The 26,175-nt window shown below is 41.1% G+C and overlaps 1 protein-coding gene across 1 annotated transcript; it reads left to right on the top strand.

The window, feature by feature from the left end:
• The first annotated feature begins 1,746 nt into the window (after positions 1–1,746).
• On the top strand, positions 1,747–26,175 carry LOC101858751 (TAR DNA-binding protein 43). Its single transcript, XM_005111038.3, has 6 exons — positions 1,747–2,122; positions 10,852–11,027; positions 13,092–13,232; positions 14,527–14,780; positions 16,650–16,809; positions 24,648–26,175. Exons 1-6 carry the CDS (start codon positions 1,885–1,887, stop codon positions 25,035–25,037), a joined length of 1,359 nt encoding a protein of 452 aa, XP_005111095.1. The 5' UTR covers positions 1,747–1,884; the 3' UTR covers positions 25,038–26,175.

Raw genomic sequence — 26,175 nt, forward strand, 5'->3', positions numbered from 1 at the left:
TCTCTCTCTCTCTCCCCATCTCTCTCTGTCTTCTGTGTTATCTTGTCTGTCAAGCATTCTCTTTCTACCCTTGACGCCCTTCAACCTTCCACGCTCGACCTTTATTAACACGTTTGAGTGTAAAGAGCTGAGTTAATACTGATGTGTATAATATGATTAAACACACCACGTATACCCAGCTCGGGTGACAATCGCGTTGACTTCCGAGCGACGCTGATTGGTTCTGGTGGCCAGGATTCATACACGATGTAGATCTACTAGAGGGAAAAAAAGTGTGACTTTTTTTTCTCACTGTTGGGTTTTTTCTTTCTACCGCTCCCCCTCACCTATATATATCCTGCCCCCCCCCTCCCCATTTCTCTTGCTTCTATTTTATTTTCACTGTCTTTAGTGATTGACCAGCATTCACATCCATAGAAGGGTTGGCCATACATAGCATTACAGAACTTTCATTTTTGTGGTCATTGAGATGTTTCTATTTTTCAGGATCGATTTGGGCTCATTATTGAAACTAGCCTTAGCCATGATTGTAATTCTCTGGGTTTTATTTCTGTGGAACATTTGACATCAGATGTAATTGTATTACATTCTAGATATTTAAACTGTTGGACTTGTTTGATCTTTTCACCTTTGCTAATGAGAAATTACAACTTAGGCGTTGCTGCTTTTTTTTTTTTTTATCATTCTGTTTTATTTACATTCAACACTAATTATCCTTTACGTTCACCTTCTGTTACAACAGCAGTTTATCTAGAAGTAATTAAAGGTCCTTCTATTATTATTGCATATTATTATGCTTGTGTGATTGTTCAAAGTTTGGCTTTTTTGCTTGAAAATTAAAATGTACACCCCCCCCCCGGCCCCACAACAACAACAACATAAAAAACCCCTAAACAAAACAAACAAAACAAAAGTTGTCAGATTTTAAATTTATTCGGAAGCCTAAATTTCATTGTTTCACCGTCACTCCTTCTGATCAAATAAAGAAATTCACAGCTACCTCGAAAGACGTTGAAACATTACAATTTTATGTTCTTTGTTGTACCCGTCGTATAGGCCTACAGGCCTACCCACTTAAACTATAAAGCACACTGTAAGTCTCCCCTCCCACGCCACCTCCCATGTACCCCACCCCCTCTCTCACCCTGTGTTGGACATGCAGTCCCCATGGCATGCGATCAGCTTGGCTAGATGCCGCTTTTTCAAAATTACTTAAAAATTTTTATTTTTTTTACATGAGACATATTTATATGGAGTTGGATTAGAGACACAGACTCAGATAAGATGCAACCGATTTGTTCTATTTGCTTGAAACAAACACGTAGTCTATTCAAACAAGTTAAAAACAAAACCCCCCCCCAAAAAAAGGGGGGGTGGGGCAGGACGGTAGATTGTTAATTCATTGACATCTCTATGAATACCTCATAATGTATTCAGCGAAAATTCTACTTTCAGTTTTGATATCTAGATCTAGATGATCTATTCCAAAACTGAAAGTAGAATTTTCGCTGATAGAGCCTCATGAATAAATTATCATTCATTTGGCGTGAAGTACAGCGCATGCGCGTTTCTATTTGATCGGCCTTTTTCGTGCAAGTCCGTAAATAATTGACAAATTAGTAAATAGTACGGCCTTTATCCAGAGTTTGATATAAATATTATTTTCTAAAGAGACATTCTAAAGATCAAGCAATGCCACAATACAATAAAGAATAATGGTCTAGAAAAAACAATTGCAATTTCTAGATTTGTTTTCCCATGAGCCTCTATTGAAGCGCTACAGCAGCCATCTTCTTACGAGAAACCCGGGGAGCTCGGCGGGGAATTTATTTCCTCAAGTAAGATCTTTTCTTGAGGGACTGGCGTTCCTATGCATCAGGAACAATGAGCCAGTACATCCACGTAGCCGAAGAAGAGGGCGAGGAGCCCATGGAGGTACCTAGTGAGGATGATGGAACACTTTTGTTGACGACGTTGTCAGCTCAGTTCCCCGGGGCCTGTGGATTGAAATATCGAAACCACGAAACAGGCACTCTGCGAGGGATCAGACTGTCAGACGGTCGACTTTATCCTCCGGATACTGACTGGGGAAGGCATCTTTACATTGCAGTGTTTCCTAAAGGTCAGTAATAGCTAAATTTTGTGCATTTAAGTACTTTCTACTAGCAGTATTCATTCGGTTTCCCTCCCCCCCTCACAGTACAGCGCCCCCTGTGGTCAAGCCCACTTTTTGCTCGCAAAGCTTTCCTGCATCGTTTCCTCTAAAAGGAGGTGTCATCTTGCTGTTGCTTTTCATTAAATGCTATTCGTACCTCTGCATATTACATTGGGTAAACAAGTTAGATATAGGATGGGTGTGGTTTGAAAGAGGCAGATTTCTTGATTTTAGTTCCTTCAGTTATGATGAATTGAAGGAGCCATGGAATAATTAGGTCGTAGCAAGGGGAAGTAACTCTCGCACATGGATACTGATGAAGGAGTAAAGTTTTGAGGTAAATGCATAGCCTACTCTTTCGTTGTCAGGATCGTCTGGCACGATTTCCGCTCGTCCTTCAAACTTATTATCGCTTGTTGACGCCTTTCATTACTGAGTGAATTAACCTTCTATTCATAGCATTGAAACCATAAACTCATGCTGCAGCCTACTTGCACATTCCATGACTTTAACTTTTTAGGCTAACAAAACTTTTCTAGAATCTAGAATATCTAATCTAGATTCTAGATCTAGATTCTAGATCTAAAATCTAGATCTAGATCTAGATCTAGATCTAGATCTAGATCTAGATATCTAAATCTAGAATCTAGAATCTAGATTTAGATCTAGAATCTAGAAATCTAGATTAGATCTAATCTAGATTTAGATTAGATAGATTTAGATCTGCTAGTCTAAGGCAAGGCTATACTATATACTATAGAATTTATGTTGTCACTATCACTAGGCTATTGAGCCTATTGTGTCTTGTACTGTAGTAGATTTAGTACTGTTGTGTCAGTTACTGTACTGTGTGATGTCTGCAATAAAGCCAAAGCCTGTGACTGTCTGTGTAGTAGACTAGGCCTTGTGAATTTGAATCTAATGTCACTAATGACTAATGAATAACAGCACTGGAAAAAAATCTTGAGTTGCTGCCATTGTTACAATTGGTTGTTTTTTTTGGCCGACTCTATTTCTCCGTACGGTTTCTGTTCTCGAGATTTGTTGATAATAATTGCGAATGGAGTGGCCCGTGTGTGTGTGTATGCGCGTGTGTGTGTGTGAGTGCATGTGTGTGTGTGAGGTGTATAGGCCTAAGGTGTGAACGAGGCATGAGGGGGGGGGGGGGGGGGCGTGGATGGATTTTTTTTTTTACATGAAGGATTTTATTTTTTACTGGATGACTAAATGCGAAATAGGTTACTGCCAAGGTCATAAGTCTTGTTTTCTCACATTACCTTTTGAAGGTATTTTCAAATGAAGTATAGTCAGGGAACGTTGCCCCAACCACAACTGAAGTATCTAAATATTCAGACATCTAAAAATCTCTAGCTCCAAAAATTGAATTTGATCCAAAAAAATACTTCTTCCCAGTCCTCGCAGAGTGACAGAATGAAAGATGACGCCTAAATCTCGCAAATAACCCAAAAAATCTTGAGAACGGAAACCCTTCGGAGAAATAGAGTTCAAGTTTGTTTTCCCAAGCGTTTGGAGAAATAGTCACTTGGTTTTTTTTTAGGCCGGCACTATTTCTCCGAACGTTCGGGAAAATAAAGCTGGGCACTATTTCTCCGAACACTCTGAAATCACACCCTTTCCCGCATATTTCGGATAATAAAAATAAAATATAGATCTATAATTATATTATAGGCCTACCAAAGATTGTTCGTATACAATATGGTTCAATCGGTCCAAAAAATGTCCGTATTTATATAAAGAAATGCTACAGTTCCAAACAGTTTTTCGCTACAGATATGACGTGTGGCCTATGAAGGGTGCTGCTCTTAAACTTAATGTGTTGCGTTCACTCGTGAGCTGTCTAGATTTAGATCTATGGAGGGTTATTGATAACGACACATAGAGCTAGCATCTGCGTTTGTCGAGGCCGCGACCAATCAATCGTGGCTCGATTTTTTGGTCCCCGAAAAAGTCAAAAAAAAAGAAAAGAAAATGAAACTCTTTACTTTTGAAAGAAAGTTCACTTAGCTTCACTTCGTCTCTTTCTCACTTGTTGTCACCACGTTGATTTGTTGAATACGTTACAGTTACATACGATTTGTATTGCTGTTCCTCTTTTATTTTTCGTTCATTTTTCCCTCTTTGTGGTGTTATATTTTGTTGGTGTGTATTTTTTTTTCTTGTTATTGTTCTGATGTGTTGTTTTTCTATTAATTTTTTTTTGTTGGGGAAAGGGGGGGGGGGGTTGTATAGTGTAACGTCATTTAATTTGATGTTCCTACAAAGGGTATTGTGTAACGTCATTTAATTTGATGTTTCTACCTTCATTAGATTCTAAATATATATACCTGTATAGATTTAAATGTGCTATGTTAGAGCGTTCCACCAAAACCAAGTACATGTACTGACACTGGCAGGCCCCCTGTGTGTGGTTCCATAATTTCCATGCAATATCCTGTACTTTTTTAAAACAAATTACGCACATTTAGGGTTAAAACGGTCAATCTTCTTCGGACAGGTGGACACACGCCCTTATTTGTTAATTGTTGTGGTTGTTTCTGGGCTGTTCTAGTTTTGATTTCATTCTGTTGTGAAACCTTTCTTTTTCACGTTTTTACACTCATCTAAAAATCTCTAGACTAGATCTAGATCTAGCTCTTGAAAATTGAAATAGATCTAAACCCCAAAATTTGCTCCTTTTTTTTTTTAATGGACGATAACCGTCCACTCAATAGAAAAGAGGTTCAGATTTCTCCGTCTCTCGGGTGCCTCAGGCAGTACCCGCCTCGCTAAACCAGTGGGCACACGGCCGGAGGAGAAGCTGAGAACAGATACCACCTTTGATTTGCTCCTTCCCAGACCTCGCAGAATGACGGAATGAAAGTTGGCGCCGAACTCTCGCAAATAGGCAAACAATCACGACCAGAGCGGAAGCCGGAAACCGTTCGGAGAAATAAAGATCGGCACTATTTCTCCGAACGTTCGGAGAAATAGTCACTTCGTTTTTTTTACTCATGCACCCGTCTCATGAACATGTTTTATATAGCCTACTTTTTTGTATCTAGATCTAGTAGTATTTTGTATGTTGAACACAAATATGGCCTACATTTTTGCTGCATATCAATAGTTATTGAGTTATTGATGTTTGAAAGTAGTAATATTTGACTTGATTTTTGGCCACCTCTATTCTCACCCGGAGTGAGAATAGTGCAGGCGAGTCTTGTGGCTATGCTCACCCGGTGCGCGTTCACCAAATTTTGCGTTCACCCTAAACCACAGAATTCTACACTGTGATAACAGAAAAATTGTAGAATTCTGTGCCGTGAACAAACGTTCCATTACAACTGTAGCCTACTAAAAGCGTACAATTTTGTCTGTGGGCAGTGGAGAGAGAGAGAGAAAGAGAGAGAGGAGTAGCGCGAGAATTTCCGGGCCAAACAAAATGGCGACCCACGTAGTTCGGCTCGATTTGAAAAGTTAAATAGCCGTAGCATCTTTGTAGACAACCAAATTAATTTACTTTTGTGTTTTAACATCATTTTTTAACTTTGTTTTGGTCAATTTGATCGTCCACACCGATAGACAGTATTCAGAAAGAGACAGAGAGAGAGAGAAGAGGGGAGGAGTTGATCTTGCGAGAACTTCCGGGCGGGTGAGAATAGCCACTTTCTGATTTTAACACATTACACCCTAAAAGGGCCTGGACAGGAAGTCCATTCCTTGATCCTAAGCAAGGGGAAGGAACCCACCTCCCGCGAATACAAACGTTTAAAAAAACACATTTTAAAAATACTAAACAAATTCCAAAAATCCCGAAAAAAATAAAAGATGAAAAGAAAAATTAATGCAGTTTCAGAAAAATATAACATATGTATGCTCAAACTGTTGGAATTGTTCTAACTTTAGTTCAATCATGGTGTCCGACCCGTCACTCTCACTCTCAGCCTCGCGGTCGGGCCCTAGATCTAAATTGTATATTTTCTACATATCTAATCAATCTGAGTGGCCCCAAACTCTTGCTACCATGTTTTCATCAAAATCCGAGTCATCTGATTTGTCAAATTAAATGCTTGTTTTTGTTCAAATTCATCGTTATTTCCTTTTTCGAACTCAATTGTGTCGCTTTTCAACAAGTCGAGACCCCTTCTAAGTGTCAGTAAGGCGATTGCACTTTGATCTGCTCTAATACTACAACTATCTGGCCAAAAAATTTTTGTTTCTGTGTCAAACGAAAGAAGAAACTTTTTGCAACAACTATGCAAATCAAAATCTCGGCCCCAGAGTCTCATCAAGGCGAGACTTCGTTTTTAAAGACGCTAGGTCAGCGCGGGTGAGATCGGGTTGAGCGTGGAAGAAAATTCCCTGGCGAGTTAGGGTGTAATGTGTTAACAACATGGGGGGTGCCCCCTCTGACCTAAAAAGAATCTGGGGGGTTTCACAATGATTTGATGTTTTGGCAATTAGGATTTTATTTGAAAACAATTGATTTGCAATGGTTCTAGTGGCCATATGTGTGTTCAATAGCAAAATGTATGGCAGTTTAGCCCACAAATCAAAGCATCTGTGTGCGGGTGCATATAAGTAAACATTAACCCAATTGTATGCTACTTTTTACTGAACTGTACTGTAGGTCTGACCCTTCCTTGTTTGTGTGGGTGGTTGGCGGGTGCTCTGGTGTGGTTTGCTCCTTTTTTCCTTTCAAACACCTATCGTCCTTATCTCCTCTCCTTTTTTTGTGTTTGTTACTCTTGAAACACCTCTAATCTTCTGCACTTATATTTATGACTTTTTTGTGTTGCAAGTGCCTAGCAATGCCCACCGAGGGCGTTTTGTTCTGCCGAATTTTGGCCCCCGCAGCTGGGGTGTTTTGTGGGACGCACAAACGCAAAGGTTGTTGTCTTCAACTCGCTCTCACGCCGCTTCTCGTGGATGGATATGAATGAAACTTGGCAGCCAATCAGAAAAGAGGTCAATCTCGTAGTATGCAGTTTGACAACATTGTACCCATCCTAGAAGCAGTCGAAAACGTTTGCGAAAGTGGTTGATGTGGTGCTCTTTGAAGATTTTTCGGAGCTGTGATTTGTCAAACTGACTGATACATTGTACACCATTTTTCTTTATTCCCTTAAAATTTCAAGCTTCTGTGTTTAGCGGTTTTCGCGTAATCTTTAAAAATGTGGGAGTAACTAAGGGAAAAAACCGAATCGCCATTTGCGCGTGCTGGGTGAACGTCCGGCGGCTGGGAAATTTCCACTGTTGACGTCATCAGCCATTGGTCGCCCTACAAACGATGCCCCGCTTGTGAACTGGAAAGGGGGGGGGGGGGATACTTGAAAACTAAACGGGGGCCTTGATAATTTGCGTTTTTGTTGCATTTTTGTCACAATACAATAGATGTAGTCATTTTTATTATTCTTGATTGCATGATAGAAGAATAGAAACAGAAAAGCAAACATCTTGAGAAGTGGTATGGCATTGTGTTTGCGTTATGAAAGCCTATTCCCCCCTCTTGGGAAAGCACACACTTGGACTCGTCCTGTGTGCTCTGTTTGGAAAAGTGAGGCATTAAAATTGTTATTACTCTGTTTGGAAAAGTGAGGCATTAAAATTGTTATTAAAGAGTATGGTACTTATTTAGTCCAGTCTGGGAAGATAGTCCCGTTTATACATTGTTATCGTTCACGCGTGAGAGAGAGAGAGAGAGAGAGAGAGAGAGAGAGAGAGAATTAATGTTACATTTATTGTATGAGTTGTAGCTTACACATGCGAAATATTCCCATGACTTGTTGTAAACTATATTATCTGAACGCATCTGAATCTACCACACAATAGGGCACTGTCCAATAATGGATAAAGAGGCGATCTTATTTTCTATAACAAAGTATGCATGCTTATAAATTACTAGTACAGGACTGGATTTATTAGACTAATAGATCCAGCTCTCTACTTACATTTTTGTGACAAATTGATCCAGAGCATTGCTTGGCAAGGAGGAACCTTTTTATGTTGCCCAGTTTCATTCAAATATAATGACTTTGGGAGAACATATATGAACTGATAATCTTTGTAAATCTGTAAAGAACGCCACTTTTTTACCTGTTAATGTCTTTACAACTCAAAAAGTATGACAGATATTAAAAATCTGACAGCATGACTAGATTTTTCATTAAAAACGTACTTGACTGCCAAGTTTCATTTACATATTCCAAGAAATAGGCGAGCTATGACAAATATTGTCTCAAAACGCACCGAAAACCGCCACATTTTTACCTATAAACGTCTTCATAACTCAAAAAATAGGATAGCTATGAAAAATCTGAAAGCAGGACTAGATTCTGCGCTAGAAAATGCACTGGGTTGCCAAGTTTCTTTTAAATACTCCGAGAAATGAGCGAGTTTTGACAAATATTGTCTCAAAACTCACCAAAGAACGTCCCATATTTTGGGGTTTTTTCATTATATAAAAGTGTACGGAAAATTAATTGATTAAAAAATCTGTAATTTTGTTTGTTTATTGATGGATTTCAAAAATTCAAAAAGTTCCATTCTCTGTGAAGATAAAGCTACAAAATGCACCTATTTGCAAACACAGTCCGGCAAAAAAAGGTTTTTCGTGGTCATTGCTAAAGTGCCGTAAAACTCTTACTAAAACTTCCTTGTTTGTGCCATTATTACTATCAGTATCAGCCCCTCAAATCAAGGCAAAGAATAAGTGTTCGATTGAGAAGGCTGTTAAATTCCTACTCCTACTGTTAGGAAAGCACCCATGAAATGCTAATCCATGGGTGTTCTGGATTTGTTTTTTCCTTCTTTTGTCTTTCCTATCATTATCAATTGCATCTATCGTCCTTATCGCTGCTTTTTTGTGTTTGTTACTCTCTTGTAACACCTCTAATCTTCGACCCTTATGTGACTGTATTGAACTTACTGCGTTGCAAGTGCCATAAAACTTTCACTTTAAAACTAAAACTAACTTTCCTACAACACATAAGTCCACAGTTTGTGAAAAGTAAAAAAGGAGCATCGACTTATTTAGCGCTCCTTCCATCCATCCCTGACGGTAAAATTGCATACTTATTATTCTGGGTTGGTGGCTTTTTTTTTATATTGAATATTTATTTTTAAACGAACATTTTATCAGAATCTGCAACCCCTCCCACCCCTCTGTCTGGTTTTTTTTGTGTGTCAGCCCTTGCATTATGTTTCGTATTTTGTCCAAACTCTGATGTGGAGTCATTATACTTCTTTCCTTTCAAACGTAGATCTATATTCCTTATCTCCCCTCCTTTTTTATGTTTGTTACTCTTGTAACACATCTAATCTTCTGGCGCTCAATGACCTTATGCCGTTGCGAGCGCCGTAAAACCTCTACTAAAACAAACAAAGCAAAACAAAACAAAGTCATTATATGCAGTCGAACCTGTAGCAAAGCATTATCTGCTGTCTTTGACAGGTCAAAACCCTTCACCAGGAAAGAATTTCTTTTTCTGTTTCTAGGCTGAGCTGATTTCCGTCATCGACATATTGTATCTATTACATATTTGGCAACTTGGGAACACATGGTGTCACTTTTCCCATAAAGCTACAGAGTTTAAAGTTGGCAAGTATCTGCAAAAAGATAGATAGATCCCCATGACGAAGCCCGTCTTTTGATTTATTCATTTCCTGAATTTAGAAAAATATATTTGACAAAAAGTTCCTTTGGCCTTTGATTATTCCACTGAGAAATGAAATAAATCTGCGTAGCTGTCCTTCACAGCCGAAGTGCTGGAAGTGATATTTCGTGAGGCGCATTTTGTTTTGAGAGTATAGATCTAGACCTTTTAATTTTTTGCATCTCTCAAGATTTATTGCTCCATTGCAGGAGAGTGTAAATACAGAAGCCCAATGACTTTAAGTTGATATTAATGCACTGATCCTTCCTTTCATCGAAAGGGGGCCCAGCTAGTATATATTACCGTAATAATTACGTAAATGTGTACTTCAGAGGAATCAATGAAAAAAGATGAGCGGGGAGATTCCATTATGACAGCTTTCTGTAAGGCAGGTTTGATTGTATTCGACTTTTACAAGAAACTGATTTTCAGATATAATTGGAGTGAAAATGGTCACACCTCACTGCTTTGCATGGTTTGATTTTGATGGTCAGTTGTGGAGTTTGAAAAGACAATATCAAGTTTCGTAGAATGTTCAGGAGAGCAGAAAAAAAAATCTTTGCCTCTCAAGTCAGTTGCTTTGAATATCTTCAAAGCACTTTCCTTTTCTTTATTTAAGATACTGATACCAGACAAGCGCAAAAATGTGCGCCATGTTTAAACTATCAGGCGGAATTGATGACTTAGTTTCATCCGATTTTGGATATACCGACTACTTTCTGTTTGTATGTATGTATGGTATAAGGTTTTTACGGCGCTCGCAACTGCTAAGGTCATATGAGCGCGCGACTTTCTGTTTACTAATTAAGGATTAGCTGAGTATTGATATAATTTTTTCTCTAGGTGTTAGCCCCACTACCATTGTTAAGAGTTGTATGGAAATTTATGTTACTGCTTTTTCGTAATCTTTCAGGCACTTGCATTGCGTGACGATTAATTTGTATTTGTATACATGAAAGCTCAGTTCTTGAACTGGTCAGCATGTCAACTGTCATCTTTCATCTTGAGTAATGTGCATTGTGCTTTATGCCTTGTCTTGTACAGGTGAGAAGCCCCCAGGGACCACCTCGCTGGGAGACTCCAGTTTGGCCATCAAGTCCTACAAACGCTTTGAGCGTCAGAAGTGCAGTGATCTCATTGTGCTTGGTCTTCCTTGGAAAAGCAATGAAGAAGATTTACGGAAGTATTTCCAACAATTTGGAGAGCTGCTCATGGTTCAGGTATATATATATATATATTTGTTAAAACGTTTGTGTTGCTTTGTGAAATAGACAAGACTGTCTGATTTTCTTGTTAGCACAAAATTATTGCTCGCAACATCATAAATGAATTCAGTTTTGGAAAGATGAAGGATGGTACCTGAATGAAAGTTTTTAATTGTCAGTGTAAGTCTTGTTCTTTGAATCTCTTCAGACAAGGTTCTTTGTTTTTTTTTAGTGGGGTATGAGTGGGGTGGATCTTTTCTCTTGCACATGGACACTCTGAACAGCTTGTAAGCTTTTTGCATAGCACTGCCAATCGGGCTTCCGCGCACTGCGAAATTTTGGTCCCCGTTTGCAGTGAATTTTTGGACCGGGTCGGAACGTAGGGGATTAATTTTCTCAAACTCGTGCTCTATTTCTGGACCAATGTGAATGAAACTTGGCAGCCAATCAGAAAATAGGGCAAACTAATGATACGTGAAAGTTTTAAGTTTGTACACATAAATTAACCTATATTTTTGGTGTAGGAAACGTTCGTATTGGGTGTACCGAAAACTATAAGGAGCTTGAATTTCAACGTTGAGATGGTAATAAGATCTGTCTTTCCTCTATAGTGTCCTCAAATTTGAACGTTCTGTGTCAAGTAGTTTAGAATCTACTTATATATATAAAAGTGGACTTGGGAGACTTTGTGCACAAACTCCTTCCTTATTACCTAACCAACGCCTTTGAGACTTTGTAGGCGTCCACAGTATCCATGTGGCAAGGACCTAACTTTAAAAAATCCACGCAAACTGTTTTCCCTGATTTTTGCTAAATTTTTTTGTTTCGTCTAGAGTTTTAATCTTAGGAAAGTCCGTCTTCTAAGACGCCATTGTAAACAAGTGAGGTTTCCGTTCACTAGCAGTGTGCATTGGTCCCACACCTTTGAAATTGTGGAGTGTACAACCTCGAAAGCAGAATAGAGAATCGAATCTATACATCTATTATATATTTGGCAACTTGGAAACACATACATGTGTGTCACTTTTCTCTCAAGATTTATTGCTCTATTCCAGTAGAGTGTAAAAGTAGGCCAGTGACTTTCAGTTGAGTTAAATGCACCGATCATTTCTTTCTTCGAAAGGGGGCCCAGCTAAATAAATGCACCAGTACTCCCCTGTCCAAAGCGGCTTCGCACGGAGACCGGCCATTTTCCCCTCACTCCCTCGGCAAATGTATTTGACCTACAAGTCCCGGCATGATTATTCTGAGCCCGTTGATTGATCACTTGAAATAGGGCAACGGTGGGCACGTGTCGTGTTGTTTTTCCCTCTGTTCCCCTGTAATATCGTAATGGGGGTATTCTGAGGCGGGCTTATCTCACCTCAGGGTGGTTATGTCTCAATGGGAAAAAAGTTTAAATAAATTTTACGGTATAATAGATTGAATTGAATTATATTTTACGGTAGGCAGGGTCTAAAGTCATCAAAGAAAGCTTTGCCATTATTTAGTCACACTGCCAACGTATTCTTGAAGTTCCCATGCTGTGATATTTTGCTATAAAATAAAATTATGCTCTCATCCCGACTGCCCTTTTTCGCTAAATCGTAATAAGTACACCAAAATTTTAATTATAATAAAATAGCTAGGAAATGGTGAGTAAATCTGACAGCAGAAATGATTTTGCCACCCAAAAACACATTAGATAGCTAAGTTATTAATTACTACTGAGGTGTCGTCAATTTTCTTCGAGAATCTGCTGTTACATGGTCCACTTTTTTGGAGTGTTTTCCTATATATATGTGGGTCATCCATATTTTGCCGACCTTTACAACTGCATAACTCTTTTATTTATGAACCGTTTCTTTAAAGCCAAAAAGCATAATTCTTAGAATTGAAAACTCTTTCTCTTAGGTACCAAATGAAAAAAGGCTAAAGCGAAAAATTAATTTTTCATTGACATTGCTACTTTGCCACAAGCTGAAACAAACACGACTGTATTCTTGACACCTGCACTATTTTCACTCATGTACGACCTTGTTCAGTTACGAGCGGCGTAAAGCTCTTATTAAAACTGACCTGCACCATTGTACTCATCAGGTCAAGAAAGACCCGAAGTCGGGACAGTCGAAGGGCTTTGGATTTGTCCGTTTTGGTGAATACGAGTCTCAAGTGAAGTGTATGTCCCAGAGACACATGATTGATGGACGATGGTGTGATGTGCGCATTCCCAATTCAAAGGTACGTTGGGTCAGGGTAATGTTTCTCATGATCTGACAGCACTCGAAGTACTTTTGTGTGCCTGATGTGCTCACTGCTGGCATGGAATTGCCACCGGTTCTTCTAGTTTTCAGTGCTCTCAGTACTGTCTTTGCAATGAACATTGATATAATGCGTATGTGAAAATATTGAGTTTTTGGTGTACTCGCCATTTAGACTGTTCTGAGCTGTCTTTGCTTGTATGCTGTCGGATTTTTTTTTCTGGTAAAAATTGCAACATTGCATTTTGTTGTGTCTCGCAATGGATACTTAGTGTGAATGCCATGACTGTGCACAAGAGTTTATTCATGTTTTGCTTCTTGCTTAGAAATGTCTGTGAATCATCTCATAAAGAAGGCATATCCCAGGACAGTAAAATATGGGTATATGGTTTAAAAAAAGAATTGTGTTTTGTGTTCTTAGGGGTTGTAAGTGGTTGTCGGGTGCTCTGGTGTAGTTTGCTCCTTTTTTTTCGTGCCATTGTACATTTATCGTCCTGATCTCTCCTTTTTTGTGTTTGTTACTCTCTTGTAACTCCTCTAATCTTCTGCACTTATGTGACCTTATCGTGCTGCAAGTGACATAAAACTCTTATTAAAAACTAAAAGACCCCCCCGGGGCGGTGCCACTGACTGAAGTGTCTTTAGGCCATTCCCAAAAGGGGGTCATTTCTCGTTCTAATGCTTAGTAATGGGCTGATCCAACGTCATGCTGTTGGTTTTGCTTTCCTAATCCTTACTCGTCATTTCCTTTACATATTTTGTATGTTTGTCACACTCTTGTGACCCGCTATTTCCGGGGTGCCTTGATAATAGAAGCAGACTTTGTGCTATTGAAGCTAGAGAGGTGAGCAGAGTAACCCTGATTCCCTGTAAGGACTTCTCTGTTTACATCCATCCCTTGGCGCTTATATGACCTTGTGCAGTTGTGAGCGCCGTAAAACCTCTACTAAAACTAAAAAACCTCTTCTAAAACGAAACCCCCCAAAAAACTAAAGGGGTCGCCATTTGTAAGTTGAGTCTGGAGAAGACGGGGGGGGGGGGGGGGGGGCTGTTTTGTATTGTTGATAAGTCCAACTTTGTTGTCAACTTATTTTCTTCTTTACGGCATTGGATTTGTTTCTATTTGCTTAAATGGAAAATTACAGATGTGTGCTTGTAGAGATGAGGTGGTCTACGAGAGAGAGAGCAGGTATTTAACAGGAAATAATTTTGATGTATGCCATAAGTCACGCAGTGTCCGGTCAAGATCATCCATCTTTTATCATCTGTTCTAGGAAGGAGCTCAGCAGATGATGAATCGCAAGGTGTTTGTGGGGAGGTGCACGGAGGACATGACGGCCGAAGACCTACGTCACTACTTCAGCAAATTCGGCGAGGTGGTGGACGTTTTCATCCCCAAGCCCTTCCGAGCTTTCGCTTTTGTCAGCTTTGCTGACCCGGAGACTGCTCAAACCTTGTGTGGGGAGGACCACATCATCAAGGGGGCTAGTGTCCACATCAGTGGCGCCGCTCCTAAGGCCAGCGAGAAGTAAGAACGTGTAGTCTGTCACTGCTTCCACTCTTTCTCTCTTTCTCTCTTTCTCTCTTTCTCTCTTTCTCTCTTTCTCTTTCTGTACGTCTGTTTTGCCCTTTCTTTCTTTGCAGTAAAAAACTGGTTTTGGATGCTTTTTCTGTTTCTCTCCCCCCCCCCCCCCCGATATTTCTAGCTTTTTCTGCTGAAATTTTTGGTTATTCTGAGCATTTGTTTTCTGTTTAACCACATATTAGTTTTATCTATTAACAGTCTTGTATTTTGCAAATGCAACCTTGTAAATACTCGGTTATTCCTACAAAATGAGTGACATTTCGTATTGTTAATTTGTCAAAGTGCCGCTCTTTTCACAAACCAAAGGAACAAACTAATACTCTCGTGGTTTGGGTCATTCCTTTATGACGACTTCGATGTCAAATTAAGTTTCCACAAAGAGGTTATATTTAGTTCTAGAATTCGTGACAGTGTTGTCTTCCACGTAAAAGAACGGGGGCTGTGTGTGCCCACTCTAAGACGCTGAATCTCAAGGGCAGGACATGCGTAGTTCAACAGATGGGTGAGTACTTTTCGAGACTCACGTGGAGGCGTCTCGGCTGTCTTAAGGGGAAATCTACAAGCTTGCTCTGAAATATGGGGGCAGGGTGGTGTGTAATATACTAGAGCCATAGCTGCCAATTTTCCACTAGATAGCGGAAACTCGGCTTCCTCTGCTTCATCTAGCTTTTCGTGCCACTTTCCTCCGCTGGATCACTCTCGGTAGCAAATTGTGTTACTTTTTTTACAAGCGGAAAACACCGAACGTAAACGCGGCCTACGCCTGTCCCCTTGTAGCTCACTACTTGCGTTCTGTGCGTAATGCCTAGTGTTAAAGTTTCACGTTGTTTATTGTGGAGCGACGGGTCGATTGTCGATCGAGCCTATGGTGCTCAGAGTTGTCAGTGAAAACGGTGGAAATTCGAGAGAAATTGATGCTGAATGCAAAAATAATTGGAGCTAGATTGAGAAAGAAGCAGACGGTGTGTGACTGCAACAGTTCCTTCGAAAGTTGGACGAGCCAGTCGTTGCACTTTGCCTTTTGTGCGATAAAGAAATCACGTACTTCGTACAGTGGCAAAGGTCCAATACTGCTCTACATTGTTGCACAAGTCGAAAGTGAAAGAAATCTTTTTATGACACACTAGCCGGCCACTAACACTGGATTTTTAGTCACCGAACTGGATCAAATGCTTGTTAGTGTCTTGATTTGTTTTTTAAAAAAAATATGACACTTTCCCTTAAAAAAATATAGATGTTCCAAGATATTGCCTCTGAATCTCACTGGTTTTACTCCGGCCTTTGGAGAACGCGGGTACGCCTTCGTGTGAATTTCCTCTTTTTTAAAAATTCCTGAGTGGCAGCCTTGTAGAGCTTGTGAGGAATGGGGTGGGGGCCCAGGCTGCTCATGTAAATGGGGGCACGCTGGCCATGCGGATGAGGGTTAGAAGGCCCCCATTTCTGACATGTGTGACGTCCCTGCTGCGAGCTCTAGTGTTATATAACCTCTTTGTGTTTTCAGCAATTGATGAAAATGGGAGTTCTTTCATTGGATAAAGAACTGTCAAAATAGGTTCATTTGTTTTGATTTGATGACCAATTTAGTTTGTTTTAAGATTTTGTACCAAAAGAAGGCCCTGGCTTAGTGGGTTTACCACCCTTGGAGATAAAAGGGTTAAACAAAACCTTGATAGTGAAATGGCTTTGCCCCACAAAGTGGAGACCGGTGTTACTATGCTTTGTCCAGCTTGAAGGAAAACTCGGTGGTCGAAAATTAGAATATAGCTGGGAGCAAACAGAGACTTTGAATCATGTATGCGTATTCTCTTTCAGGTACGATCGTCGCATGGTCCCGAACCACGGTCACATGGCGTACCAGGGCTCGTGGGGGCCGGGCCGAGGCGGTAACCCCAACAGCAGCAGCAACATGAGCGTGGCCACCGGCATGGGCAACAACATGGGCATCGGTAACCTGGGCCTGGGAGCTTTGCAGGTAGGTGGACCGACTCCTTTGACTGCCGCTGGACCTCAGGTGCAAGGGGAAAGTGATAAAGGGCTTCCCATTTTTGTAGGGGGGGGGTAAAAAAACCCAAACAGACTGCTTTGCTGTTGTCTTCTCTTCCACTCTTTCCCAACTGGACTATTGGTTCAAAGGACAAATGATATGGGCCCACCTTTTTGTGGGAGATATAGCTGCTTCACTGTTATCTTCTTCTCACTCTTTCTCAACTGGACTTATTTTCCTCTATGCGACCAAGCCGTGGTGGCGTCCATTTTTCCCCTTCCTGTTTGTAGTATGAAAAATACTTACTTCTAATTTTTTTCAGAGAAACTAGAGTGATGTATGGTTTCTTTTTTTAAGCACAATGGGGCTATCCCGAAAAATGCTGTTTTGAGAAGATCGAAGGTAAAGTTTTTGCCCCTTGTTCAGTTTCTTTTACACATTACACCCTAACTCGCCCGGGACCGCCTGAGAATTCCTTTACGCGCTCCACCCTGACTCGCCCGGAACCGCCCGCGCTGACCTAGCGTCTTTAGAAACGAGGTCTCACCTTGACGAAACTCTGGGACCGAGATTTTGATTTGCATAGTTACAGCAAAAAGTTTCTTCTTTCGTTTGATACTGAAACGAAATTTTTCGGGCCAGCAGTTTAGACCTGCATGTTTGCCGACAATCGTCTGAAATCCGACAATCGCGACCCGACCCGCCAGCCAGCCGATGCTATCGCTAGGCCTACCTGTATCAGTCAATGTGGGTAGTGCGAGGCCTGGCCGACTGCCAGCGCCCCCTTTTTTTCCAGTCGGCTTTGTCGGCACTTTCGTTTTCGTGCCGACGTCGGCGTTTCCGACATAATTGTCGGAACCTGAGTAGAAATGCGAATACGAAAAAAAAAACGACGACCTAAATTATCTACTTTCAGTTTCGTGCTCAAGCCGCCATTTTGAATTTCGTTTGTTGACTAATTCAATTGTTCAGATCGTGTGGATTCATTCAAGTCCGACTCACTTGTTCTAATAGAATCTAGATCTAGATTTATATAGATCGTTATAGAACTCAATGGAGGATTCATATTCCAATTCTATTGTGTCAAACCCTATCATAGGTTGTGCTGTAATATTAATGTTGGTAAAAAAGCATTTGACCCGGTGCGTAAAAATGGAATTATTTATTTATTTAGAATCTAGACTCAGCTGAGTCCCTCTGTTCGGAATCGGATGCGGATTTCTAGTACAAGGCTTATTCCTATTCACTTGTTCTACAAGATCTAGATCTTGATTTATTTAGATTACTAGATCTATATAGAGGATTCAAATTCCAATTCTGTTTTGTTATTGTATCAAATCCGATTATAGCAATGTAGATGTAGGCCATATTATGCTCCTTGTTTGTTTTGGAGTCTGGTTTTTTAATTTTTTACATTTTTTCTTTTTGGACATGTGCTGGCCTTTTTACATGAGGCCCGTTGCAGGTTCTTTTTTGGGGTTGGCCTAGGGGTAGGATTAGGGTTAGGTCTCTTCTTTATTGTGTTTGTTGGGGTGGTTGCTCATTAAGTAGAGAAAGTTCTTCCTTATGACACCCACAAAAGCTCTTATGGGGGGGTTGCGTAAAATTTTCAATCTGGTTGAGGCTCACATGCAGGTCTATGTAGTTTTAGTATTAGAACTATTAGAGCCGATAGAAGTGCGATTGCTTTACCGACACTTCGTAAGGGTCTCGACTTGTTGACAAGCCACACAATTGAGTTCGAAAAAGGAAATAACGATGGAATTGAGCAAAAACAAGCATGTGACAAATCAGATGACTCGGATTTTGACGAAAACGTTGTAGCAAGAGTTTGGGGCGATTCAGATTGATCAGACGTAGAAAATCTAGAATTTAGATCTGGGACCCGACCGCGAGGCTGAGAGTGAGAGTGACGGGTCGGACACCCCGATTGAACCAAAGTTAGAACATTTCCAACAGTTTGCGCATACATAAAGTTTTATTTTTCTGAAACTACATTCATATTCGTTTTAACTTTGATTTTTTCAGGATTTTTGGAATTTGTTCAGTATTTTTAAAATGTGTTTTTTAAAGGCTAGTATTCACGGGAGGTGGGTTCCTTCCCCTTGCTTAGGATCTAACAATGGACTTCCCGGCCAGACCCTTAGGGTGTAATGTGCTGAAATACAAGGAGAGTTTTGTCAAGAACCAAACAAATGTACACACCAATGAAACCAAACTTCTCCTATAGGTAGGGCAGTGCCTACTTTTGGTTTAGGTCAAGATTTCTGGAAACCCCCGAAATCTGGGTTAGCCCACTTGTCCTTAAAAGCGACCATATATATCATAATGTGGGGAAATTTAATTTCTTATCAGAAAGTTTAACCCTATAGTGGGCAGATAACTGATAAGCCATGTCTACTGCACTGTTCCACTTCCTGCCCAGCTGACCTTGCCTTGTGTGTTTACATTATTTTGGCTTCTGGCAGCTTTGTCTAGGGTGGTTCAGGAAAAAATGTATTTAAAATGTACTATACAATCTACAACTTTCAAATTTCTCATGACAACAGAGAAATGAATGCTCTATGACATTCTGTCATTTAAAAAGTGTTATTTTTGTGTGCATTAGATTTATAGCACATTGATTCACACCTATAAGTGCAAATATGTTGTTATGTCACAATGTGGATATATATGACAAGCATTTGTACCTCTAAACCACAGTTTTTAAGAGGCAGGACCACATAATTTATAGTTCATCACCACCTGGGTGCTAAGTCATTGAATGGCTTTGAAAAATCCCCACCCATACCAAATAAAGAGCCAGATATACCCACGGCAGTGTCATCTTCACCGAGCAATAGTAATAATAGACTAGTTCATATTACATGATACCAGCTGGCCTTATGGCATACCCAATCAAAGAACAACAATTACAATAACGTATAAAGTCAGAGAAAGAAAAACTAAGGATTGAAATAAAGGAAAAGTTTAATAATGTAAAAACCAACTTACAGTACAGTTCTTGCGAAGTCCACATATATAAGAATTTCACAACACTATAAACTTTTTGCACACAACACCAATTCACATACTACTAATACTACACACATTGAAAAAAAAAATCAAAGTAAACTGTATAAAAATACAGGTAAGATAAAAAAAATGTCACTCTCTCAGTGTTCTCGTGGAAGCCCTGTGGATGGCAAGGCCAAGTTCATGGTACCTTCCAAAACATATGAGTTTACAGAGGGCAACTTCGCAAAATTTGCACTTGTAGCTCGTTTCTACTGGACGGCCTTTTGGAGTTTTCCTCGCTTCTAAACTACACAAAACACAGTTTAGGCCGCCCAGCAATACGAGTGAAGTGATGCCGTTGGAAACTCTCCGGGGCCACAGTCCCCTGGATAGTTGCAGGCCGTCCGGGGAGTTTCCTCGAGCTAAAACCATTCACCAGAGCCTCGGCAACATCTACACGGAAGCTCAAGTGATCGTACCCCTTTGCTGCGACGTAGTCACGAGGAGTCTGGCTCCAACACACATACGCATTATAGATGGAGGCGTTGATGAGGTGCCAAACGATGTACCTCCACCATTTTTTGCCAGGTCTCCCAACGGGGTAGTACGAGAGTTGTTGGTCGAACTTGTCGACCCCACCCATGTACTTGTTGTAGTCGATAAGTGAGTGGGGCCGACCATCTGCTGCAACACCAGCAATCTGATTTGAAGATAATACACAAATTGTTCTCTTGTCATGATATAACGTGGCAACAAGATTGCCCTTTTGAAGTTGCCTCACATCTCCCCTAGTTTTTAGTTTTGTCTTCATCAGTGGAGGGAGCCCTTTCCTGTTTGTCATGATGGTGCCACACATATATGTATTGTTTGCACACAAATGCACAGCGATGTCCACAGAATTAAAAAACCTATCTATGTACACATGATGGCCTTTGTCGTAATACGACGTACACAGGCCATCCACCACTTCAAAGCCGAGAGGTTTCCGAGGATCCCTTCGGCTGCTTTTCCCTGTATAAATATCATACCCAAGACAGTATCCAGTTTTAGAGTCGCACACAGTCCAAATTTTAACCCCCCATTTAGTAGGCTTGGCAGGCATGTACTGCTTGAAGGACAACCTACCCTTGAACCCTACCATGCACTCGTCCACACTCAACTCCCGGCCAGCCTGAAAACAGGCTGTGAATGTTTCCTTTGTAGCGTTAATCACATTTCTCACTTTGAAGAGGGGATCGAAACCCTCCTCTCCACGCTGCGGCTGGTGCTGGTTGTCCCTGCAGTGAAAATACCTGCTGAGATCCTTGAAGCGCTTGATCGGCATGATGGAGGAAACCCAAGGATCGTTGAAGCGACGGTCCTGGCTCCAGTAACACCAGAGCCGAGGCAGCTGCCGAACGCCAAACATAATCTGGATGCCCAGGAAGGCTCTCATCTCCGCTGTTGTAGTTGCTGTCCAACTGCTGGCGTTCTCCGGTCCCAAACACTGCTGGGCGTACCGGTTCGTTTCTGCCACCAGGATGTTTACCAATGTCAGCGGAAACAGGAGGAGGAAGAAGTCCAGGGGGCAGGCGTTTCGGGCAAGGTCGTGCCGAGGCCCAGACTAAGGCTGAAAGTCCAGCATCGTAATGTCGGACACCTCTTCCCTCCATGCCGCACCTTGATTATTTCCTTCAGTGGTAGCGGCAGCAGCACCACCATCACCAGCCTCAGGCTGCAGAAAAATAAAAGAGTAAACAGAAGATAAGACACAAGTAAAATAATTTTGTAATTGTCAGAGTGAAAGTATAGCAGTTGGCACAAAGAAAACAGCAAAAGTGAAAGAATGTTCAAAGAAGGTTGACCATGAACATGATTGACTAACTAAATCTAGATTCTAGATCTAGAAAAGAATCTAGTTCAAAGTGTGTAGTACTAGATCTAGATCCAGGTGTAAGTTCTCATACAAAACAAAAGATACACCATGTACAATAGAATTGTAATAATTTAGTCAGTCTGAAAGTAGAGCAGTCGCACGAATAAAAGCAAGTGAAAAAACAAAGAATGTTCGCCACGGAAAAGACTAGATCTAGATCTAGATTTAGTTCAAAGTGTAGTACTAGATATCTAGATCTAGAATCTAGATCTAGATCCAAGTACAAGTATAATGTTCGCAACGAAAAAACTAAAGGTATAGATCTATAAATATAACCAATGTACAATGGAATTGTAATTGTCATTCTGAAGGTAGAGCACTTGGCACAAAGTAAACAGTAGGCTTAGAATTCTAGTGAAAGAACAAAGAGCAAGAAAGTTGACCATGGAAGGCGGCTAGATTTAGGTCTTGAAAAAAATTCTAGACCCAGGTAATCTAGATATAAATAATATAATCTATGAACTATTAGAAACAGCACATTCTCAACATGAGAACTAGATTCTAGATCTAGATCTAGATCTAAATGAAATTCAAGTGTAGCATTTCTAGGAATAGATGAAGCATCATGCTCCATAGCGAGCTGTTAGTTGACCTCTGTGTGTGCCTATCTCCAGTCCACCTCTCCCAGCACACAACAACAAAAAACTAACTTTTCACTTACCTCCTCATCAAATACAGCATCCTCCGTGTCTATAACATCAATGTCAGACTCAGCATCAAGCTCTGTGTCACTTCTTCTGTCTTCCTCCATCGTGTGGTGTTTTCAAAAAGCAGTAGATAGGTAGAGAACGTCGGTCGGAGCAGCTGATAGTCAGAGTCACGAAACAGCGAGTGTTTTGAAAGACGCGCAAACCGTTCAACCCCAGCTGTTTAGCGGTTTATTTGGACCGGAGGTATCCCATAATATCCTAGATGACATCATGACTATTTAAAGACACGGGAAGTCATTCTTTGTGGTTAGAAGTTAAATTGAATGTACGGGGGTGTGTCGTCCCGGTTTCTCCCGGGTCGGCCGTGCAGCGCGGGGTCAGATCTCGCCCGGTTTCTCCCGGGTTAAACGCGTAGCGGTTCTATTTTTAGTCCCGGTTTCTCCCGGGTTACACGCTAGAGGGTTAAAGAAAAAATTGTAAAAATTAGTCTGGGTTTGAAATGGTGGTGTGGTACCTGTCTAAAGACTCTGGAGTGGAAGGGATGAAGTATTTTGTAGCTTCCAAATGGTCGCTTTAGGGCTAACCCAGATTTCAGGGATTTCCAGAAATCTTGATCTACTCTAAAAGTGGGCATTGCCCTACCTATAGGAGAAATTTGGTTTAATTGGTGTGTATATTTGTTTGGTTAATAGTGTTTACTATAGTTACAGGTCACTTTTTCTGTCTTATGAAGGAGTACGTCCTTATCTCTCCTTTTTTGGGGTTTGTTACTCCTTTGTAACACTTCTAATCTTTGGTGGGTATTTGGCGGGTGCTCTGGTGTGGTTTGCTCCTTCCTTCCTATTCTACATCTATCTTCCTTATCTGCCCTCCTTCTTTTTTCGTGCTTGTTACTCTTGTAACACCTCTAATCTTTGGCACTTACATGACCTATTGTGTTGCCAGTGCAGTAAAACTTTTACTAAAACTAAGTATAATCTTCAGCATTTATGTGACCTAATTGTGTTGCAAATGCTATCAAACAAAACTAACTGACCATCTTTATCTTCTAGAGTTGATGCGTTTTTCTTAACTCAAACATACAGTAGAACTCGAGAAAGACTGTGTCCCTTACTTTCTCGTGAGAAGAATCTCATAAACTTGGGCACTTAACTCTTTTTATCCCGGCTACGAGTATACTCGTAACGAGGACCAGTCCGGGCTACGAGTATACTCGGAACAGCGATACGGTCTCGTCAAAGAAGCTAGTTCTGCTTGTTATTACCAAAATACGCAAATACGGCGATGCTAGCTCTGTCTGAATATTTTAATTTTCCAATTTTCTTTGTTTTTGATGGGTGTAGAAGCTTGAAAGATGTCTCGAAAACGCACATTCACGACCGACGAAGTACTTTTTGAAGTTGCGCTGGGTTGTGAGGGGGAATGATACTAATTTGATGATAGTGACTCTGAAATAAGTGCCGTAAATTCCGTTGTGGATGATAAAAAACATGACTTAGACTCATTTAGATAGCGATTCAGATCATGGTGAAGGGGTCAGTACTGGAATTCGTGCTCGATGGGTAGGGCTAGATCTAGATATGTATAAAATCCAGTGGGATGTCGTGGGCGCCGCAATCAGGGTCAAGTTCGAGGGTGGAATACACCTCAAAGTCTACATTGTGCTATTGGTGTATTTCCTAACCACATACATTAAAAAAAAAACTACATTCAATTTCTAACATAACTGCCAAATTTCCTTTAAAACCGTAGAGTAAAAGTAAGAAATATAGCACTTTGAACTATACGCACTGACTTCCGACTCATACGGCGCGGCAGCCCCAGGATGGGTACAGAGTCCGTGGGGGTACGGCTAGGATAAAAAGAGTTAAGTGACTCAATGGTGGTAGTGTAAATGAACCTTTGCCTTTGTGGGTGTCCTCTGCACTGTCTCTGCTGTGTGCACACATGATGAGAGCTTTGAGTGGTGCTACCACCCCCACACCCCACTATCGTGTGTGTTTTCTATGTGCTCCCCCTACCTCCCATGTGTGTTCTATTGCTGCCCCCAGCTCTTTCCATCTTCACACCATGTGTGTTCTGTGTAGCGCCACCCCCCCCACACTATCTCTTCCCCCACCCCCTTTCAATCAATGTATGTATTGTGCGTTGGCAGCATGTCAGAGCTCTCATGATATGTGTTTTCCCCTTCCTTGTTTTCTCCGTACGACTATGAAGCAGCCGCTCCTGTTTTCAGCCTGTTGTCTGGTCTTCTTACTTTCCAGCTCAACCATGCCATGCTGGCAGCGGCCCAGGCAGTCCTGAGCAGCCAGACGGGCTGGGGTCCGCTTGGCCTCACCCATCAAAGTGCTGGGGCCACCACCAATGGGGACCCTCTGGCGGCGGTCACTACCACTGCTGCTCCACATAGCATGTCGGCCAGCGGGGGCGGCTCCTCCTATGCTCCGGCCGCCCCCATGGGCGGGACGGGCACGGCGGCCAGCAACGGCAGCGTGGTGACCCCCGGGGCAGGGGCCACGGCCAACAACAGCTTCCTGGGCTGGGGTAGCCAGACGACGGAGATGCACCCGGCCCCCGTGCCCCAGCACACGGTGGCCACCAGTCAGATCCCCAACTGGAGCTCGGTGCCTAAGGCCACCTCGGGATGGAACTGATTGGATTGGATGGGTGGGTTGGTTGGTTGGCTGTGGCTGGCTGTTTTGGTGTCGCTGATGTTGCTGTCGCGTCACTGCTGCGTTGTGTGTGGTGTGTGTCGTGTGTGCGTGTGGTGAGGAGGAAGAGGAAGAGGGTGGATGGAGCTAACCTAGAAGCGCAGCCCCTCCCCTCCCCCCCTCTGACTCGATGATATGATTGATGATTTGATGGCTGATGGTGATGATGATGATGATAACGGTTACGGCTGTTGTGGATGATGATGATGATGATAATGATGAGATGACAATGAGGATGTGGTGATGATGAATTTTGTTTAATGTTGTTTTGTCTGTTTTTTTTTTTTTAAAAAGAATTTGTCTTGATAATTAGTGTGCGTTTGTTTAATGAGTTTGTTTGCTTTTTGCGGGGAAAATTTGAGTGGCTGTTTAAACAGGGGTTGGGTTTTTTACCGTCCCCAACTCCCTTTGTTTCCTTCTAGTTTGTTTCTGCTTTTCTCTGGTTTTTTAAAAATATTTTTTTTAAAAAATTTATTTATACTACTATTTTTAAAGCTAAGATTTGATTGCATGATGCTGTTTTATTTTCTCCTTCCTTTTTGTGTCAGAACTCTCTTGATATATATATATATATATGTATCTGCGTTATAGCTAAAGATTGAATACTACTCCTTTACTTCGCATGAAAAACAACCTCATTCTGAATTGGTTGGGGGAATGTAGTGATCTTCTCTAAAGTAAAGTATAGCTGAAGCTCGTGCTTTTGCCTTTTTAAATCTTTAGTGTATTTTCTTACGCTATTTTTATTTAACCTTTTACTTGGTTGAAAGTAGTAGATTTACGGCTCAATAGATGGGACTGGAAAGAAAGTCATTTGTACGATTGGAAAAAAACCAAAACATTTTTTGTGTGCAGAGATAAAATATATCTGATGAAAAGTGTGGAAGGATTCAGGTAAATGTTTTTTTTTTTTGTTGGAAGAGTATGTGGCAACAGGGCGTACGTATACTGAGGACTAACTTATGAGGCAAACACTTGAATATTCAGTATCGATATATGCATCCGTGAAATTTCCATTGATTTGATTCAATCTTTCAAAATGGCAAAAGACATATAAAAAGAAAGCAGTGCAGCTTACTCG

The sequence above is a fragment of the Aplysia californica genome, unplaced genomic scaffold (genome assembly GCF_000002075.1).
Source record: "Aplysia californica isolate F4 #8 unplaced genomic scaffold, AplCal3.0 scaffold00990, whole genome shotgun sequence".
Classification (NCBI taxonomy): Eukaryota; Metazoa; Mollusca; class Gastropoda; order Aplysiida; family Aplysiidae; genus Aplysia; species Aplysia californica.